Source organism: Myripristis murdjan, chromosome 14 (genome assembly GCF_902150065.1).
Source record: "Myripristis murdjan chromosome 14, fMyrMur1.1, whole genome shotgun sequence".
Taxonomy (NCBI): Eukaryota; Metazoa; Chordata; class Actinopteri; order Holocentriformes; family Holocentridae; genus Myripristis; species Myripristis murdjan.
In genome coordinates this window covers 35,746,422-35,768,859 of record NC_043993.1, presented here as the reverse complement: position 1 = coordinate 35,768,859, position 22,438 = coordinate 35,746,422, and the positions used below count along the sequence as shown (strand labels likewise).

Here is a 22,438-nt window from a genome sequence, read left to right as displayed (position 1 = left end):
TCCTTATCTGCTGATTATATATACAGGGTGACCCAAAAAAACGGGAATTTTTGAAGTGCGTATTGGCAGACATGAGCAAGTGGCAGCACAATTTTTAAAAAATGAAAATTCCATCATTGTTTCTTAAATGGCATGTTTTCAGGTTTCAATCACTATGAATAAAATATTTTTCTTCCATCACTCTTGGTTTTATTGGATTGTTAAAAAATTCCCGTTTTTTTGGGTCACCCTGTATATGTGTGTGTGTGTGTGTGTGTGTGAAAATTAACTTTCAGATACTTCATACTTTCTTCACATCAGCACTCCATAACTGCATCACATTATAATGCAGGTGTAGACGGCACTCTGATTGGTTTACTCCAAATCACAGTCATGATTAATGAAGTGACTCAGTAGAGCTCTTTGACCCAGACGCTGTGCAAACATGTTTTTTTTTTTTTTTTCTGATGTTAAAACAGCAAAACTGGACTTGGACACAAACTAAATGCTGCTGCACCGCACTCTGCAGACCGAGCGGATATATGGAGGACAGAGACAGTTTGGATGGAGACTCCACAGAACAGCCTTCAGGACACAGGAATGTAGCCTAACTTACATGTAGATACACATAAATGGCATGAATCCTGTTTCTTTCTATTTAAAAAATGGGTGTAAAGTAATTCAGTAACAGTCTGTACGTGGAATGGACGTCACAGCCGTTTCACAACCACATAAACTGTCAATCAAATGTCAACAAAATGAGCAAAAACTCATGTTTTTTTTTCTTCATAATAACACTATGAATGTAATAATAATATGATCAATATCACCTGGTTGGTAATACAGGGTCTGACTGCTCCTTTATTGGATGTGGAAACAGTGTCTCCCTCTAGTGGTCTCATAGCTACTCTGCACTTTTTTTTTTTTAAGAAATCCAGTGGATTGGCTGAGGTGTCAAAGGGTTAAATGCTTGTGAACGGCGTGCAGAGTCCTTTCACAAGCATTTAAACCCAAGAAATGTGACATCAATCCTGCATCAAGGGTTAAATAATAATGATAAATAGTTTTCTTGTCATTTTTAAAAGATGTTTTGTTCATTTTCAGGGTTGCAACCTTTTTACTAATATAAAATATATGAATATGAGCTTCCAGCTTCCAAAATGGTTCAGCTCTTCTCCCTCCTCGTATTTCCCACTTGGACAACTTGGATATCTGCTGCTTCCACATCATGACAGCTCCCACTTTGCAGCACTACGTCATTAAAATGTTCATCATGGAAACACTACCACTAATAATCCTTGTCTGAAATCCCTACACAGCCTTTATACACCTCTCTTGTCTTGAACTCAGTTCACTGAAACAGCAGGTGAGAGTTAGATTTAGTGTTTGAATGAAGTCAGACTTCAGATCTCACCAATATGGCATGAAAGCAATATAAATATGTAAATATCTGATAAAGTTATGGGGTGGAGCACAGGGTGTTTTGGAGGTATTCTCCTGTAAGGGGAAGAGCCAAACATAAATATTAATTTTAAATAAAATACACTTTACATATTGGTTCTATCAACACAAAACCATACAGTTAATAATTAGAAGAGTCAATGTCAAATAATAACAGTAAGAAATGTTTGCCGTTGGTGTGAATTTGGCAGCACAGAGACAAAGACAAATTTGAGAAAATGCACTGTATATACACTTTAATGATAAAAGAATATTAAGACACAAGTGAGCTGGTGGATTGGTCAGTTTTCATCCTATAAAGGCATTATCGTGTTTCTCTCCGGTGCACAGAACGGGTGAGGACTCCGTCTTCAGAATCCCCCGGTCAGGATGTTTCTCACAGGACGGTGACTGCAGGTCGGCCGTTGCTCCCTCTTTCCCTTTTTGTGTCCACGTCAGATTTCTTTGAACCTGGAAGACACCGTTCAAATCAGTGTGAGCCCTTCAACACACTTCAAAATGTCATAAAGGACACAAATCACAACCTGAAATCATGAGCGTTTTAGTCGTATTAATGCTTAAATGCATATGACAGTCTCTTAAATAAATCGATAATTATAATAGCTACAGACTAAAGTATTGACAAGGACTGAAGCAATGAAACACTCACCCTCTCTGTCGAGGGGCTCGTCCACACCAGCCCTTCACCTCCTTGTAAACCAGCCGGGACAGGAACTGAACACAAACACTCAGGTGTCAGCTGTTGCCTTACAAAACTGCAGCACAGCTACACATCATTACACATTACCCCCGCCCCAAAACAGCCGACCCATCCCTGACCCTCATTAAAACATTACACACAGTACACACTGCTTGAGTGATAAAAGATGGCAGGTTATTCCACGGACAGATGGCTCTATACAAAACACTTTTCTTCGCTGCACTGGTTTGAGGTTGAGGCGTTTAACATGACCCTTTGTTTCACAATTATGTCTCTTCTGAGAAAATGTTATTCTCGAGCACAGACGGTCAGATTGTTTTGAAACACAAATATTCCCGAATAAAATTAGAAGACAGTGTTTGAATCTGTGTTCCACTTTACACCGGGCAGGATAAGAGTGCATTCTGTGTATACTTTACCATTAGATAATGTATAAGGGCTATGTAATTATGATTCTTCACTGTTATGTCCCCACATGCAGTAAAATGCACCCATGTGCTCGTCATTTCCCATAGTGGGACGGCGACATAAAAATAATCGAGAAAGTTTGGTTTAATGAAATGATGCTGGTTTTGAGAATAGGCGTGTTTGTGTGTGTGTGTGTGTGTCAGAGCTGGCTGAAGGTAGTAAACAGCGTGTGGTGTTACTGACCAGGCATGCCAAGACGTCAGCAGAGATGAGCATGTAGAAGACGTTGTTCCAGCCGCTCGGTGAGATGAGGCCGGCCAGCAGAGGACCCAGAGCCGCTCCTGCAGGAAAACAAGCCGCATCAGCTCAGAAGCTCGACACCGCCACAAGCTTGGCGTTTGCACAGGGCTGGACCTTTAGGGCCTCAAACAATGAGCCAACAACAACAACAAAAAAGGAAACACTGAAACCTGAACTGAGGATTTTAAGTGTTTTGGGTTTTTAGAAAGTTTTAATCTTCTAGAAACAGGAACTGAAATACATATGCACCGGTTTGTATATGTTATGCATGGATTAAAAAAATGTACAAAGAGATTTCGGGGTTAAGGGATTACTTAACTCAATATAAGGGTCCCGCTAATCACTGAAAAGTTCCTCAAAATGCTCAGGCAGAAACACAAAAGTACCCCAAAAATACTTCAACAGTTATCCAAGAGTATTCAAAAGTACTCAGTTATCCAAAAGTACTCCAAAGTGCCCAAAAGTACCTCAAAGTACCTCATAGTGCCCTTACTAAACAAAAATATATTTCAGTATATTGGAAAATATCATGTGATATATTAGATAATACATTTCCATATATGGGAACTAGTCTTTATATTTTCCAATATATTGAAATATATGCATAGACCATACATGTCCATATATCGATACATATAAAAAAATATATTGCAATCAAGACCAAAAACGGACACTATATTTTTACATGTAATAGTTTGTCTTTATATTTTACCATAACATATGCATGGACCATGCATGGCATATATCTGTACATATATTTCCAATACATTTTGCCATATATTGGAAAGTCATAGATCATGTATGTTTAAATATATGTACCCAGTATTCATCACATATAAATCTAAATACATTATCGAGGATATTTATTAATATGAAATGACATATATTACTGGATATAAACACACACACACACACACACACACACACACACATATATATATATATATTCATATGCAATATATTGCAACATCTGAAATGCACAATTACTTATGTATTATTCCATATAGTGAAATACATTACAATATATTGATGCAATATAAAATATATTGCATAAATATATGTTCACCAATATATTATTCCATGTATTGCTAAGACATTTTCAAATATAAAATATATTTCAATATACTGTAATTCCATATATTAAATGTAATATATTCTAATATACTACCATATATTTCATTTAATATATTGGTATATATATTTTCTTTCCATAAGGGTGCTCAGTTATCCAAGAGCATCCCAACTCTTTGGGCACCTTTAGCTAACTGAGCACTTTGGAAATCTGTGAATTTCCAAGCATGGGTGCCCAGGTGGGTATACTCTTACACTTTTTCTGCCATATTTGGTTTATGTCACTCTGTATTTCAGTGCTCACAGCTGAAGCCTTGTATCCTGCAGAACCTGTGCCTCCTGTGTTGTGCTGTTTATGCACTCGTCTTTGTGCTTTTGTTAATCCCAGTGACTTGTCTCACCTTGTCTACCTGCCTGGAATACAGCATGTGTCTGTGACGATGATCACATGATAGTTGGGTGGAGAAAGTCATCAGGGAACGAGGGGGAATTTTGAGAGTAACAGGCTGAGGAACTGTGTGCTCCTCAGGTTTTAACCATAGTACTGCATTTTCTATTCTTTTTTCCACAGAATCCTTTTGTAGGACATGTTTTGTCTGAGGGCTCATGTGGTCTTACGTATTGTGCAACATTTAACTTTACCTCTTCCAAGGCAAGACAAGATCAGGATTATCATTCATTACAGGCATTCCATACATACCTATTGAGCCGGTGCCATCAATAATCGCTGTCACTGTTGACAGCGCTCTGGCATTTCCTCTCAGACTCTCGTGTGTTCCCTGTTGCAAGAAAAGACATTATGTCATATTATTTTTCATCAGAGGGGTCACCTCAGCAGCAGCAGGCGAACAGTTTGCATTTGGAGCATCCAGCCAGTATCCAGGAAGACGGCGCTATATAACAGCTAGAGGGTAAGTAAAATAACGTAACAATTTTCAGAATGACAGTGAACTATCCCATGAACCTTGGCCTACCTTGACTTAGTAACATTTATAATGAGATTTTCAGATTTTAGGAGAATATTGCATGGTTTTGTGTAACTGCTGAGATGTAGACGGACAGTGTTAATGGATGTCAAGGTCAGAGAAGCAGCTTGATGTGAGCTGAGCTTGTGGTGCTGCAGATCTTACGAGGTCGGCAGAAACAGCGGTGGTGATGAGGGCGTACGGTCCGTTCACCAGGCCTCCACACAGAAGCAGCATCCCTACACGCCCAAGAGAAACCCAGAGTCAAGGCACTTCACCGGAAATACAGCATGTCTGCATCTTTCACATGAGCATGAGCGCATTAGGCCATGCTATACTCAGAAAAACACAACTAACTCTGTATTTTTGTAGAAGAGCACATCATGTTGCAGCATCTATAATTTGACATCTGCACGTTCTGTTCAGATTAAGTCCTTCTTGTAAGAGCTAACAGCCTCGGTCACTTTACCTGACGAGTACAAACTGTTAAACCTCGTCTTTCAAGTCAATTCGGCATGTTCTTTCACAGCGCAAAAAGTCTCTCTTGAGACGACACCATTTAAATATGAATGTCACAATGAGCTGAAACCCTGAACACAGGAAAGGGTCTTACCAATTGTTGTCCCGATGCTCCTTTGCCCAATGTAATTATAAAGGAAAAGCTGCAACAGAAACAACATGAACATTCAGGAGACATTCACACATTTAATGAGACGTCATGTTCACATCTTCATTTAACAGGAAACCAGAGGAAAACTCTCAACCTGCTGCCAAACAGCGTGCCCACTCAAATCTAAAATACTTTAAGTCACTTGTTTTCTGTAATCGACTTTTTCTTTGCATTTCAGTGACTGTGTAATTACGGCTTGCAGTATGTAGGAACATTAAGCAATATGTTCCCATTTTATAACAAAATACAACCTTGCACAGCTTTCAAAAATAAAAACCCACCCATGGGCTCCTGGGTTTCAAAGAGCAAATGACATAAGTCTCTTCATTTCCCCCAGCTATCCTCCAGCCCAGAGGTCTTGACGCCAAGCATCTCTCATTCAGACTGCAGCCCAAATCTGTTTTTTGTCATATGGAGATTGTATCCACATTGATTTTAGAAAGTCTGGACAGCAAAAGCCCACATAGAATGGGATTTTTGCAAATCAGATCCAAACCACATCTGGAGGTGGTTTAAAAATCAGATTTCTACTGCTGCGTCTCCAGCTGCGTTACCATGGATACGTTAATTAATATCTGCCTCATCTGTTGCTGAATTGGTTTATGGTGATGGAGACGTTCTGCCCCGCGACTTGACAGAGCGACTGTTTGGAGGACCAGACGATGGATCTTCATTCCTCGTGCCTCCGTGTTGATAAACTGCATCTCCGGCGTGTTGGAACTGACGCCGGAGTTGTTACCATAGCAACCAATGCAGATACGTTGGTGATGTCTGGACCACACAAATCTTAAAAAAAATCTGATCTGAGAAACAAATGTGGTTTGCCTGCAGTCTGAACGAGCTCCTCACCAGGTTCTCAGCCATCCTGCTAACTGAGGTTTAGATTAGACATTAGAGATTAGATTCCACTCACCATCGGAGCAGCAGCAAGTAACATGACACCACAAGTGGTCGCTCTGCCGCCGGTGTAGTCTGACACCAAGCCAGCCATGATGCCTCCTGCAGACACACAACACAATCAATCCAAAGGTGCTTTCATGATTCATCGTGTTCATGGGGCGACACATAACTGCTGTAACCGTCCAGATTAAAGCAGATTAGGAGAGGTGTTGTTTGAGTTGTGCCATACAGTCCTTGTGATTGGCTGCAGTATTCTCTGAAACACCAGAGACTGTACACACAAAACATTCTGTGAAAAACAAGAAGAAGATCATCTTCCTCCCACATGGCAGCGCCCTGGAGCTCTTTGTTGCTGAGGAAGAATCTATCAGTTTATGGTTATTAAAATCACAAAAGGTGAAAACTGTTGGACAAAGCAGATCACACAAATCCACACAAAAATCTGTTCGACCTTCTAATGGCACAGTATTTTTTTAATAATGATATGATGTTTAAGTGCAGAATCATGGCTTTAAGAGTTCTGGTTAAACTTAGAAAAAGTTACCTTTTAGTGAAAAACTCAGATTATCAGTTTCTGATTATACTGAAGTTGCTTTATGAGACAGGCCCATGGTCATATGTTTACTTTCTTTGGACCAAAGAGACAGACTTTTTATTTTTAAATAAGACGCTTGTGTTATTTTACTCTGCAGTCACAGACATGAACAGTGTTTTGTGAGCTGGAGCTTACCCATGATGCCTCCTACATCAAACAGCGTTGACATGTCTCCAGCCTCTTTGGCCTCAAAATGTGCTGAAAATCAATATTTGACATATTAACTCACTGAATGGATTCAGCCCTTATGGAAAGAAAATATATTTACCAATATATTACATTAAATATATTACAATATATTACAATATATTACATTTAATATATGGAATTACAATACATTTATATGTTATGTATTTGAAAATGTCTTAGCAATACATGGAATAATATATTGGTGACACATATATAATGCAATATATTTATATATATTGCATCAATATATTTTAATATATGGAATAATACATAAGTAATTGCACAATTCAGATATTGCAATACACTAGAAAATATAAAGACTAGTTCCCATACATGGAAATTATCTAATAGATCACATGATATTTTCCAATATACTGCAATATATTTTTGTTTCATAAGGTAGGTTTATGCTGGTTAAATGCACGTGTTGTAGCGTACTCAGTGGATGAATGGAGCGTGTGTGTGAGTACTGACCGACGTTTGAGATGTAGAGAGGCAGCCAGTACAGGAAGGTGTAGCTGACCAGCTTGGCAAACAGCAGACAGAGGGAGAACTCCACCACACCCTGCAGACGACAGCATCATTCAGTGTCTTACAAACCAACCCGTTCAAACTGCAGGAGGTTCAGTTTAGGCATTTGAACGCAGCTGCAGGCTTTCACAAGCATTTCAAATTGATGTGATCTCTTTAAAAAAAAAAAAAAAAAAACATGGGAAAAAGGTGATGAGACAATTAAACAAGACATGACCTGGAAAACTGTCAAGAAACTAGTGAACAAAAAAGTTTAAACTAAAAAACTTTAAACTCATGTATCATGATTATATATTTTAAATTAAATTAAAACAAAAAAAAAATCACCAAAAACACCCCAGTCCACCAAAAAAGTTAAAATCAAAAGAAGTAAAGTGAATACTTTTCAGGGCATTAAATAACACCTTTCAAAATAAAACTCCGCCCAAGGCCTCCTGGGATTCGAAGGCAAACTACGACAACAGCAATAACCATAATTTAGTTTAATTAGCAGCAGAGTTCAGTGTTCAGAATATATACAATACAGTGGTATATTTACACACTTTTACAGAGCAATTCCTTGTTTTACTTTTAATTTTTATGATTGTTGGACAACAGATGAACTTGCATTTTATTAATAACAGTGCTTCTGCATGAGTATGTATTTGCTATAAGCTAATATACCGGTGTATTGGTAAAAGAATGAAGATCACATTCAGACATACTGGCCATTCAAATCTTTTGCTTTTGTTAAACTCAACTAAATTATTGTGGCTGTATTATTTTGAGATAATATAGGGAGGAGGGTGTTGGGGGGTGTCTAGCTTTAGCGACATGCCGGCAGGTGTTTGCACTCACAGGTATGCTGAGAGCCCCGCAGAAGCTGATGGCCTCGGTGTGATCCTCAGCAGCTTCTGCAGGCTCGCTGGAGATGGCAGAGGAGCCGCTGAAGATCCTCTCACTGCTGGACGAGCTGTGCAGGAGAGGCTCCTTCTCCCCACTCTCCTGTTCGCTCTGACACACACACACACACACACAGTTTTGAGGCCATATTACATATAACTTGCAGATGCTACCTTTACAGCTTGGTTACCATGTGGACTAGCAGATACAGATGAACAGTTCCTAAGTCAGTGTTCCTGTCCTGACTTATTATAAGCAAAGTATATTACAGAAGCATCCTAACTTCCCAAAATCTTAAAAAAACTCCCCTAACTTTATGATAGGTGTTAAACCGTCCGACCTGTTTCACCTCTCCACCAGGTTGTGTTGGCTGACTTGTGCTGCAACTGAAAAATAATCTTTTCTTTCATTTTTGTTTTGTTTTTTCTTCTTTTTTCCTTTCAAAGGGAGGTTTTCTTTAAGTCAGCAAAAATGTCTCCGCTCACTGTGTCACTCAGTTTCACCCAGGTGGCAACAGTTTTAGCAATCTGGCTGCTCTTTAAGGAACGCAGGTCATTAAGCTCAGTGAGATGAGAAAAGTTGTGTCGATTGCTAGGTATCAGATATGAAAGCTGATAACCGATCTCCTGATACGAGATAAGACAGGATTCCTAAAATTAGTTAGGATTTGCCTCTGTAATATCAAACTATCTTAGATCCCTCCTCTCTTAACACTTAAGACAGGGACTGTTCTGTAATGTGGCCCCTGTTCTCTTTCAGAGTGAGCCGTGGCAACGCAGTCATGAAGGAGCAGGAACATGAATGTAACTCACGTGGTGCTGAGGGGGGGTGCAGTTGACATCCTCTGGTTCTGGAAAGGTGGAAAGGTGCACTTAGAACAGTTCTTACAGCAATTAAGAAATGCAAGACAAAATCAGTTTAAGAGTGTAACCATTAGTCGCCACGCCTTTATGGAGCTGCTTTGTGCACCGGGGCTCGGTCCTGCTGGGACAGAGAAGGGCCTTCCCCAAACTGGTCCCACAAAGCTTTCACTGATGTCTGTAAAGGCAGACTGCATGGCTCGCTGCTGGGTTTATACACCTGTGGCAACGGGACTGAAGGAAACACCTGAACTCACTGATGAAGAGCTGTGGCCCAGTACTTTTGTCCATATAGTGTATAAAGGGAGACATTCCTGCTACAGAATCATGTTGGGCCACCTGCAGGGGGCAACACAGAGCCCTAAAACTGGGTTTATGATTATGTTTTCCTTATAAATACTGGACTGTGTAACAGTGGCAGTAATAGTCCAGCTACTGGTAAATATCTGGAATCAAATGTGATCATTTCATTACACTGAGCCAAACTGACTGACATATATTCTGCAGCTGACCTCCAATCAGCTCTGTGTGGATAACCATGACCTGACTGAGGACCTACACAGAAATATTCCACTCTCTCTAGCAGGTGCTCACTCGGCTGTCTCTCTGTGTAAGCTTTGGTTTGAGCTTGTGTGTGTGAGACAGGCAATATTAGGGCAGCCTTCAGAGGGGTCGACAGAATCACGCATGTGCATATTACAATGCTCAAATTTCTATCATAAATGGTCACAACATCTGTGAGACGATGATCAAAACAGCAAAGCATATGGAGCTATTAGTCCACAGAGGATAGAGGTTGGAGGTAATCTGGGCTTAAATTGGAGTCACATGATGGATCAATGCTCTGACCCCAGCCTTCTCTGAGTCTCGTGGGACGTGGTATGAAAAGCCAGGAGGTGAGGTGCCGTGTTTACAGCAGGCACAGCCACTTGATTTGATACTTTTTTCTTGGTTAGTGATTGGCAATCTAATTAGTAATCGGAAATTAGTTCATTACTGTGACTGTGATATAAAAGGTGACGGTGATCTCGTGTTCAAAGGCCAGTTTTCGAGTGGCTCCTCCTCTCCACACGGGGGCGCCGCTCATGGGGAAGGCTTAAAACGGATAAGACTATGGAGTTATTTCCCTTTTAAACACACCAAAGGAAACTCTGAGACTCTTTCAACTCTGAGATCCATCTCCGCTCAGTCCCTGTCTCAGCAGACTGATTTTACCAGTCTGACCTGTTATCGGACGAGGCGAGGGCTGGCAAAGCCTCCAGGATTGCAGTTTTTAGAAAGTGATATCTACAGTGACGTAAGGGGAAAACAGGGAAAACATCAATCCGTTCTCTAACAGGTCTATTCCCCATCAGGGTCGCAAGGGAGCTGGACCCCCTTCCAGCGGTGTGTGATGGACTGCCAGACCTGGACAGGTTGTCCATTGCACTTTCACACTTGTACGCAATTCGGAGACCCCAATCCACTTAACATGCTTGTGTTTGAACTGTGGGAGGAAACTGGAGTAACCATACACAGAAAAGACCAGGGGTGAGAAGCCAGGACGCCTTGCTGCAGCTCTAGTAGGACCCATGGCCATTTCAGATCTAACATATGGGATATTTTCACTTTGCTGGATAGTGAGTTGGTCTTACCGGGGTCGGAAAGCCCACCCAACCCTGCTGGAATGGATTACTGATGAAAATGCAGCCCCTGAAACTCCATTTTATTACAGTTTGTAACTTTCAGGAATTGTTAAATATGGGTGGACGGCAAAGTACTCAAGATAGTACTAAACAAAAATATCCTGTTTGTAACTGGGTTCCCTTTAACTGTAATAACTCTAATTCTGACTTTGTTTTGCGGTCTAAAGCCTTTCCGAGATCACAGAAACGTTCGCTGTGGAGGTGAACCAGCTGACAGGATGGACTGCGCTGCTGTGGAGAGAACGGGTTCATGTGTTTAGAGCCGATGAAGAAACACTTACTTTCAACCAGGAAGAAGAAACACAGGATCCCAGTGGAGGCAATGATGATGCCGGGGACAATGAAGGACATTCCCCAGGCCGACGAGACGAAGACCCCCGCGATGAGGGAGCCCAGGATGTTTCCCACGGAGGTGTGTGAGTTCCAGACGCCCATGATGAAGCCTCGCCTGGTGGCCAAAGCAGAGAGACACAACAGGGATGAGTGACATGGGGTTTAGTGTTTCCTCTGCAGTTGATTTCCATGTGCGACACTGTCAGTCCAGCTTTTGGTTTTCGTGCAGGTTATGGCACAAAAACATTTTATATCTGGACACTTGGTTTTCTTTGAAGAACTACGTCTAACCACTGGGTCTATACTTTTCTGTGTGGTGGTGAGTTCTTGCTGTGGTGGTGCACTGATGGCTGAGTAAATGAGGGGAAACACATGTAATTTACATTTTCCATATTTGTATATAGCACACAGATATATTGTTTAGGGTTAGGGAAAGAAGGCAACCAATTAAAAGCAATCATAAGCACCCACACTAAGCGATTTTGACCATCTGCTGAAAGTTGAAAGAAACGTGGAAAATTTGTAAAAGGGTCTTTTTAAATTGTATTTTTAGCAGACAAATTTGTTTTTTTTTCTTATTTTTCTTTTCTTTCTTTCTTTCTTTCTTTCTTTTTTTTTTTTTTTTTTACAGATGTTTTACAAATGAGTTTTGCTGAATATCTGCACTTCAAGTTGTTTGTTTTTCCTTTCGTGACAAAGATCTCTGTAGACGGACTAGGGCAGAGTCAACCTGTCAACTTACAGCCTCATAACTCAGTCACTGTGTTTACATGCACTCTGCTGATCAGGTTATTCACCTCATATGCGCAGTCATCTGACCTCTCAAGTGCCATGTAAATGACACAATCAGCATCAGAAATACTTTATTGATCCCCGAGGGGAAACTGGGTGAGGGACAAAGCTGTGGCCAATGTAGGAAAAAAGCAGGACAATGTTGGTTTCCATAATCGGGCTACGCAATTAAGAGAAATCCAATTAACACAGGTAGATTTCTGCTAGAGAAAACCAACTATTGTGCCATGTGAAGCCTCGAGTCAGAGCTGTGTAGTGTGTTTCCAGGTTGTGCACTGTGTGTTTCCATATCCGCATTTAAGGCTATACAAACTGGGCTGTGCAATTGTGTGCTATGTGGCTCTGATGTGAGTCAGAAATGACAGATGAGGTTCAAAAACAAGAAAACTAAACCCAGAGTTTGGTTATTCACACTCGTTCACATTGTGGCCTATAATGTTTCTGCAGTATTGCTGCAGTACAGAATGTGTTTAATCGTGTCGGGGCATGAAATTTAAGAAAGACGGCAGCCCCTGAATTTTACATGTAAGAAAAAACCCTGCATATTGTTAATACATATTGTAGAGCCCAAGTCCAAGTCCAGTCTTGCATGACTGATATGTAAATAAAGTGAAACTTGAACTTGCACAATGCTCACGGGAGAGCAAACTTCCTATTCTACATTCACTGATGAATGCATGATAATTTTAAGTCTGTGTTATGTCTGGAGCTGGGGGAGAACCCTGCTGTCCGTAATCAGCATAACGTGATAAGTGTGGAAATGGTGCTCAAAGTGACACCCAAATAAACATGTGGTTTTGTGCATCCTGCAAAATGATTTTGTTCAGGTTTGTGTGCCCTCTAAAAATCACTTTGTTTGTTCATTTTGGAGCAGTTCACTCCAGTGACGCTCTCGTTTTTCCCAACAGGGACGGATTTAACGGAGCAGACTCGCATAGACCAGCAAATCCCTCTATATGGGTGAGGAACGCAAACTGTCACGTTAAGGAAAAATGTGTGTGTGTTGACCAACAATGAAAAGAAGTAAGTGATACCGCACGGTCAGCAGTACTCGATCCCAGTGAACAACATGCAGTACTCACTTCCCCTTTCCAAACCAGTTGCCGACACAGGCCACCACTGCCGGCCACCCAGTGGTCTGCATCAGCCCGTTCATGGCCTGGGGAGAGGGAGAGAGAGAGAGAGAGAGAGAGAGAGGGAGAGACTATGTGAATGTACTTTATCACAGATTTCTTTTATCGCTATATGAAGTTATACTGCAAACAATACAATAAGATGAACATAAAGTCACAAAACCCCACAGAGAACAGGAGCGGCCTTAGGAAGCACTCGGTAAGTTTCCCACAGCGCACATGAGTCAGGCCTGCAGTCACATGATGCTGATGTCCGTCATGTGACGCACGTGTGTGCAGCCTGACTAAGCCTCAGCGAGACCTTCTCGTTTGCTTTTTGAAACTTCTACCTTTAAAGACGCTGAATGTGAGATTTTCACCGTCCCCTGGCACCAAATGATAAGAGCTGGCTGCATCCAGGAGGTTTGACGGGCCTGTCGATCAGTGACGACTCGGTGATGACTCCATGCTGCCGTCTCTGGCTTTCTGAACTCATTTCCCTGCCTACACTCTGTTTTAGAGGAAAACCTCAACTGGAACTTCAAGAGTTTTAATATCTCTACTGTATTCTGATAGAAGGATGGATAATTGATGATTCCTTTGGACTGCAGACGCTGCACATCTAAAGAAGCTGCTGATAAACCTGCTTGCGATTTGACGAATAGGGTTTTAAAAGAATTCAAGCTTCCCCAAAAAACTCGACTTGAGTGAGTGTGGCTTTTCAAACAGAGCTATTCGGGTTTTACTACTGGCAATCGGCGCTCAGCCAGGACGGCTAATTCAAGCCAGGCTTGCACAATCAATCACATGAATGTGCACGGCGCTTAAAAACAGCAAAGTCTGGTAGATTTCTAAATGAAGCCTAACGGAAAGGATGAGAGAGCAGCAGCGTTCACACAGACACAACAGCAGTCGCTCACAGCGTTGCATGACAAACAGAAAAAAATTATAACACAGAGGGCAGTTCTGTAGGCTAACATTCTTGAAAATAACTGCCTTCATCCACTCAAACTGTTGAACAAAGAGAGTTTGAGTTCGATGATGTGGAACAGAACGTTTACAGTCTGTTATGGCCTTAAAAAAAAAAAAAGTTTACTGTTTCCAACCAAACAGTCTAAATGTGCAGAAGTTACTGGATCTTTGGGAATGTTAACAGGAAAAATAGATGATAATTTGAGCAAAGGATCCAACACACAACGGGACAGGGTCCACTGAAAACTGAAAAAAAAAAAAAAATGATGAAACTAAAAAAACGGAGGTCTCACAACGCACAAAGTGGCGCCCAAAAGGGAGTAAAAATCCTGTGGTACATAGTTGTGCAGGAGTTAGTTGTGCAGATTTTAACCACTCGTTCCCACTCTCGTGCATGGACGGGATCAGACTGCAGGGCTAAAGGCACAACAGCGGAAACACAAATGGTTTTTGTTCTCGCGATTTGAGCCTTTTTCAAAATGGGTGAACTATCCCTTTAAGCCTGGTTTAAGCATTTAGCTTGTGTTGGTGACCTGCAGTGTGTGATGTGTGTACCTGGACGAAGCCGTAGTACCATATGGAGTGGATGTTCCAGTAGTAACCAAAGCCGAACAGACACGTGAACAAACCACTGAGCAGCATCCCGGCGCTCAGGTAGTACCGCAGCGGCAGGCGCTCTCCAAATATCCCACTGGAAACACAGAGAGCACGATGTCAGGGCGCACAACACACACTTCCAGACAAATACAAACACAACGGCAGCGTGTACAAACCTGAAGAACATGCCGATGGCGTAAGCCACAAGGAAGCAGTTATCCAAGACCCCAAACAAAGTCTTGTAGTTGTCTTGGTCTGGACAGAGAAAACCAAAATCAGAATACAGACTTTTTCCACAAGCGGCTCAATTTAGGAGCACGAAACACAAGTCAGGCACCCAGGCCACCTGCTCATCATATCAACTGTCTGAACCCTGAGCAAATACACTCGATTTCTTTCAAATCATGAGAAAAAGTTAAAAAAAGAAAGCAAGACAGTAGTTGAAAGCTACAAGAAAATGACCTGAAAACTGTACACAAATTCGCAAATAATTACTAAACATTATCAGGAAATTAGTTAGAAAAAAATCTTAAAAAAAAAAAAAAAAATACAAAAATTACCAGAAAATTAGCTTTTTTAAAAAAAAACAAATTGCAAGGAAATTAGGAAATTAGTAGTAAAATATTACAAGAAAATTATCAGAAAATTTGTAAAAAAAAAATAAAATTTAGACAAAAAAATCACCCGAAAATTAGCCCCAAAAATATTTGTTAAAGAGTAAATAGTAACATATTACGAGAAAATTATCAGAAAATTTGTAAAAAATTACAAAAAAACAATCACAAGCAAGAAAATTATTATAAAATTACTGCAAATAAATAAATACAAAAAATAAGAAACAAGATGACTTTTGTTCAGAGGGTGATATAAAACCTTTCAAAATAATAGCCCCCCCACGGGCTCCTGGGTCTCAAAGAGCTCAGTGACGGACTCACCGAAGGGGGCCCAGTCGCACCACGTAGCATTGTCGGTTATGTTGAGGTCTGCTGGACGAATGACCGTGGAGCAGTTTCTGTGGAGCTCGCTCTGAACGTCAAAGAACAGAGCAGGTCAAGGTGCAGGTCAGCCAGAAAACCTCACACACACACACACACACACACACACACACACACACATAGGAGCATCAAAGACATCCAGAGAGTACCAAGGGAAAATCCAGTCGCCGAAGCAGCCGGCTGATGTGTGAGCACTGATTTGTCAGCAATATCACACGAGAGGGCGTGCTGTTGTACTGAACTGGAGTGTGGACACCTGACCTGAGCCCACTGGGACCCGACAGGTTCAAACAAAAATTTAGAAATTATGTTCAGGTTGGGTGTTATTTTAGTGAAAAATGATGTCCCTACTGGCTGTTCTGGGCAACTTCCTGTATGGTGCTGGAGTTTACATTACGCTCCTACTCTGCCTCTGATTGGCCAGCTGCCACTTGTTGTGTCCACTGGTTGGACTGGTTGAGGTCAGGGTTAGGGGGCTGCAGCCAATAGAAGCTGTGATTCAGTCGTGGATGATCGTCACAGCCGAGCTGATATTCACTACAACAGCACAGCCTCAAGTGTGATTTTGCTTTTATGATTATTTCATGGTTACAGTTCTGCTAACAAAGCTATTTATCACCTGACAGTAACATGCAACAACAGATCACGATTTATTTATTTAATTTACATATCAATAAATTAATAATAACTGAATAACTGATCATTTTACTTATTGAGTCTCAATGCACATATTTTTTTTTTTTACAAATTTGTATGCCACATATTTTTATATTTCATATATTTCTTTTTATTTCTTACAATCAAATTATTTTCGGGCGAATTTGAGAAACTGCAGCTGAACCAATTTCCGCTCGGGGATCAATAAAGTATTTCTGATTCTGATTCTGAGTCAATTTTTGGGCTCTGCAAACACAAAATACTTTCATCAGAATTCAAGCTTGAACTGAACTGAACTGAACATGAACTGATTTCCCGAGCCCCACACACACACACACAGCAGCACACACATGCTCAAACAGCGGCAGTCACCTTAACAATGCTGATGGGTTTCCGTGAAAGATGGTAGGCCGTGTAAAAGAGGAAGGTGAGGAAAAGCGTGAAGCCTCGATACCTGCAGAAAAGACATGAAATGAAGGGGTTTTTCAGACTTGGTGGATGATTTAATTCCTGTTCCATGTCCTGGAAAAATGTGTCTGTTATATCAACGTGCAATTAAAGGATATGAGCAGCAAAAGCACCGTCTTATGATAAAATCTGGCTTATGGTGGTAAACATCTCATAGCATTAGAAACACATATCCAGTTACAGAACACTTTGTTGCATTAGTTCACTTTATGCCAGGCATCTTTAACCTGGGTCACTTTGTTTGTTGTGCTATTTTACCTGAATAACATATTAAATCATCAGCTATATCAACACGTATTATTCTTTATAAACTGTTCATTCATGTGCAATAATCCTGGTTTATTTAAACAACAGGCCATTTGTGATGTTTGTTGATTTAAACACAAAATACTGGATAAACAACTGTTAATATACTCTAAAAAACATTCTATATTTACAATTAAATCACAAGATAATGACCATAATATTTCCACAAAAGTATCCCAAAATTTAAAAAAATATGTGTGCTGCAAAAATACAGAATAAATAAATAAATATTGCATAAATTGAAAGAAAATGACAAGAAATTTGTTTTTTCAAAAAGTCAAAAATGATCAGAAAGCTATATTTATAATGACTGACAATAGTGGATGGGGAACCTTTAATGTACACTATATAAGAGGCCGGAAGAACTTCATAGCAGCTGTATGGCACATTCAACAAATCAAAGTCAAAAAAAAAAAAAAAAAAAAAAAAGAACAAGTCAGCCTTAATGAGCTGTTTGTTCAGTCATTTGTCACAGAGACTCTGTGAGCGAGTGCAGTACAGCTTTTCATGCACCGCGTGCTTCAAGTTCTTTTTATTTTAATTTAATATTAACATTTACATTCGCCCTTCAAAAATCAATAGCTTTGCCACTGTCTAATTCACAAATGTCCAATCCAACTCTGATTCATTCATTTCACATACCATCTAATCACTTTATTTCAGTTTTTTAATATTACACACACTCAGCGTCACTTCCTCAGCTCCACCTGTCCAGTCTGACCAGTTCAGCTCAGGTCACTTTAATTCTGTGTTTATGACTGAGGTTGTAGTTTGCAGTGGTCTGCCACTGGACTTCATTATATTGAGAGGTGTTTCAAATTTTTTGTCCTCCCTATATAATAGACATGAGGGGGACAAAATAGTGAAAACAGCTGCCAGTAAAATGCAGTCCAGTCCAACAGCAGCACTAACTATGAGCTCAATGCCAAACACAGAAGTGAATGAACACCTCTGTTACTGTGACAACAAGACAAGCTGAGCATTATAGGCAGCAGGAGAGGAAACTTTATGGCACTTTTTTTTTCCACCAAGAATTTTTAACATGAATTACACATTGTCATCAGCACTGCCATCAACAACAAACATATCAGAGATGGTTTGGCTTTTGAGACTCTAAAAAAACTTTAAGACCCACATTGAAAAAAATAAAAGATGAAGATGTTACTGAGGAGGTAAACAATCAGGTGAATCTACTGATTTTTGAAGGGCAAATATTAAGAAAAACAGCAAACCTCCACTATAGAACTGACTTTAGTAATTACTGCTTGTGCAACATGTCAGCCTGTGAGCCTTCCTGTTTCCATTCATCACCTTATTATTACTGTGAAGCTCCAGTTAAAAGACAAGAAACAAAAAAACACAGGAGTCACACGTGCGTGGTTATTCTGCCTTTAGGCTGCTGGCTCTACGGCCTGCAGCTTTCACATTCATGAGGAGTCCAGAGAATGTCTTTAAGATGCAAACGCCACAGCAGACTTCACTTCACACCCGCTCTCCGGGTTCCTGCTGCGCTCCTCTGCAGGTTTGAGGGAACATGAAGCCAAACTCCAGGTCACTGCCTCCCTGACTGCTAGAGAACATGCCTTAACCTGCTGAAACACCAGCCACCTGATTTCTTTTAAAAACATGCTAAATTTAAAATTAAAAGACAAGGAAATTACCATAAAATTTCCACAAAATTGCCCCAAAACGTGAAAAATGTGAGTGTGGCACAAAAGTACAGAAAAATAAATAAATGAATAAATAAATAGATTGATTAATTGCAAGAAAGTGACCAGAAAATTAAAAAAAAAAAAAAAAAAAAAAACATCAAAAAGCTATATTTATAATAGTAATAATAATACTAAGAAGAAGAAGAATATATTTAAAATTCCCACAAAATTGCCCCAAAAATCAGAAAATGTCAATGTGCTGCAAACGTACTGAAAAATAACTAAATAAATAAATAATAATAATAATAATAAATTTAAAAAAAATTGGTTAAATAAATAAATAGCAAAAAGTGGCCAGAAATTTAGCAAAAATAAATAAATAATAATAGAAATAAATTTTTTAAAAAAAGCTGTATTTATGATAATGATGATATATATTTAAAATGACCACAACATTGCAGTAAAGTAAACAAATGATTACAAGGAAACTGCAGGAGAATAATGGTGCTAAGTTGTTCGTTCAGCATAATCTCAGCAGTCCTCTTCCACCAAAACACACAGACATTATCAGGAGACTCTAATGATTCTTTAAAGGGCTTAAGTCGTGATCTAGTGGGTCCTTTTACCGATAAGCACAGAGGAAAGGATTTTTTTTTTTTTTTTTCATTTTTCTGAATAAAGTGTGGTGTGAGGCTCTCCCCCCGCAGCAGCAGGGCGGCACACCCTGGGTCTACCTGACACCCGGAGCTCAGACAGAACAAACATGTTTCTGTGTCCAGACATTTAAAACATTCCTGAGCGGCAGTCTGGCCCCAGCCTCGGCTCACAGAATGCGGCTTTATCGATGTTTGCCTTGCAAATCATTTACAGCGGACAGATAAGAGACAAACAGCCGGGCTGCTCCGCTCGCCTCCGGGCTGCTGGAACCGGCGGCTCTCGGGGCTTTTATGGAAATGTAGGAATGGCCGAAAATAAAACTTACCAACTATCTCGTGAAAAAGACGTGATGAGCTGTATGCCGGGAGCCAGAGACGACTTCATCTTGGGTGAAATAAAGTTGATAAAAACGGATAAAACACTTGGCTAGAGTCTGGCACCGCACATGTCCCCCGGGCGGCTAGCTGCGGCGGCGGCGGGGCATCGTGGTTACGACGCGGTTATAAACCCGAGAGGAGGCGGCAGGCAGCGGGGAGGACCGGGAGCCCAGGGTTAGGGTTAGCCGCTGGGCAGGAAGGCACAGACAGTCACTCGCTTCTCAGTGGAAACACGGCAGGTCCGAGTGTCGGAGAAAACAAACAACAAAAGCTACAGGAACGCGAGTTTCCGTCCTTCAGCTGCGAGGTGTGGGAGAAAGTCGGCAAACATCCAGCGGATCTCCATACCGAGCAGCTGGCTTTAAATACACCGGCCCGGAGAGCCAGCCTGCCCCTCCACACACTCCTGACCAATGCCGGCTCCATATAAATTCGGTTCCATCGTTAATAGCAGAGTAGTATTGGTGTTATTATGGTTATTATTCCAGAGGCTTTTCCAGTCAGATCCTCCCGGTGGACATGTGATCCGCTCTGACGTCACGGCACAGGAAGCGGTAGTCGCTACAGTTTTGGAAACGGTTTCCATGACTACGGTTTTCAATTTTATTTATTTGGTCTAATTAATTCTATCATCATAACCAAGTTTTATAATCCATAAAAGTAAGCAGCCTAGACTAGTCCGTGTCTGTCAAGGAAACAGCGTTTATTTTTTATTTTTATTTATTTTTACATTTTTGAATGGTTTTCACAGCAGTTCAGACATACACGACAAAAATCAGAGTTTAACCATCAGTAACTAAGAGGTGTGATCTGGAAAACAGCTTTGCACCTTAATCCTTGGTAGCCAAGTTTATGAGTGTTTTCATCGAAAGGGTTTGTCATTAGTCTTTGACAGGAAAGAAAGGACACCAGAATGGATCATGAAGGAGACACATGTCAAATTAAAGCCCTAAGTAGAGCAGAGACAGTATACAGTCATACATTAAATGTACAAAAGTCCTGGTCCACCTCCACCTTCCACCTGCAGGAGCTTCTCTGAGCTCCTTCCCATATGGAGTTGGTCCCTTTGCAGCAGAACAGCCTCCACTCTTCTGGGAGGCTTTCTGCCAGATGTTGGAGTGTCTGTGGGAGTTTGTGCCAGATGTTGGAGTGTCTGTGGGAGTTTGTGCCAGATGTTGGAGTGTGTCTGTGGGAGTTTGTGCCAGATGTTGGAGTGTCTGTGGGAGTTTGTGCCAGATGTTGGAGTGTCTGTGGGAGTTTCTGTCCGTTCATCCAGAAGAGCCTTTGTGAGCTCAGACTCTGATGTTGGACCAGAGGGCCCGGCTCCCAGTCTCCGTTCTAGTTGATCCCAAAGGTGTTGGATGGGGTTGAGGTCGGGGCTCTGTGCGGGCCGCTCAAGTTCTTCCACACCAAACTCAGCCGGCCACGCCTTTATGGAGCTGCTCTGTGCACTGGGGCTCAGTCATGCTGGGACAGGAAAGGGCCTTCCTTCCCCAAACTGGTCCCACAGAGCTGGAAGCAGAGAATTGTCCAAAATGTCTCGGTGAGCTGAAGCGTTCAGATTTCCCTTCAGTGGAGCTGAGGGGCCGAGGCCGAGCCCAGAAACACCAGCCCACAGCGTGACCCCTCCTCCAGCAAACTGCACAGTCGGCACAATGCGCTCAGGCAGGGAGCGTTCTCCTGGCGTTCCCCAAATCCAGACTTGTCCATCAGACCGCCACATAGAGAAGGAGCGTGGTCCCTAAACGCTTCCACTCTGCAATAATCCCACTTCCAGCTGATGGTGGAATATCTAGGAGGGAAGAAGCTTCAGCAGCTGACTTGTATCAGCGGTGGCTTCCTGTTCCATCACTATTCCAGCAGCACGCTGGAACTCAGTGAGCTCTTTAGAACCAGACGCTCTGTCACTGATGTTGGTAAAGGCAGACTGCATGGCTGCTGCTGGAGGTTATACACAGGGGCGCTGCCAGGAATTTTGGGCCCCATGAAAAAAAAAAAAAAAAAAAAAAAAAAAAAAATATATATATATATATATATATATATATATATATATATATGTATTTACTAGTTGATGGTTGAATAATTTTATATTAGTTTTTACCTATTTTTGGGGGGCTCTGTCAGGCAAGGGCCCTTGGAATTGTCCTAACTTTTCCCCCATAAACGGCACCCCTGGTTATACACCTGTGACATCGGGACTGAAGGAAACACCTGAACTCACTGATCAAGAGCCGTGGCCCAGTACTTCTGTCCATTTAGTGTATATAGGCAGATAGAGAGATAAATAGATATTTAAATAGATACAGATAGCCTAATAGCCTATA

At 41.1% G+C, this 22,438-nt stretch overlaps 1 protein-coding gene across 1 annotated transcript; it reads right to left on the bottom strand.

The window, feature by feature from the left end:
* Positions 1–1,620: 1,620 nt before the first annotated feature.
* On the bottom strand, positions 1,621–20,632 carry slc37a2 (solute carrier family 37 member 2). The gene is made up of 18 exons (XM_030069655.1): positions 20,063–20,632; positions 17,027–17,108; positions 15,938–16,028; positions 15,179–15,257; positions 14,961–15,096; positions 13,404–13,480; positions 11,478–11,644; positions 9,464–9,501; positions 8,607–8,762; positions 7,713–7,803; positions 7,185–7,247; positions 6,468–6,553; positions 5,498–5,546; positions 5,050–5,123; positions 4,620–4,698; positions 2,792–2,889; positions 2,090–2,154; positions 1,621–1,890 (listed from the first exon to the last, which is right to left on the bottom strand). The coding sequence occupies exons 1-18, from the start codon at positions 20,119–20,121 to the stop codon at positions 1,875–1,877; spliced, it is 1,506 nt and encodes a 501-aa protein (XP_029925515.1). The 5' UTR covers positions 20,122–20,632; the 3' UTR covers positions 1,621–1,874.
* Positions 20,633–22,438: the final 1,806 nt, after the last annotated feature.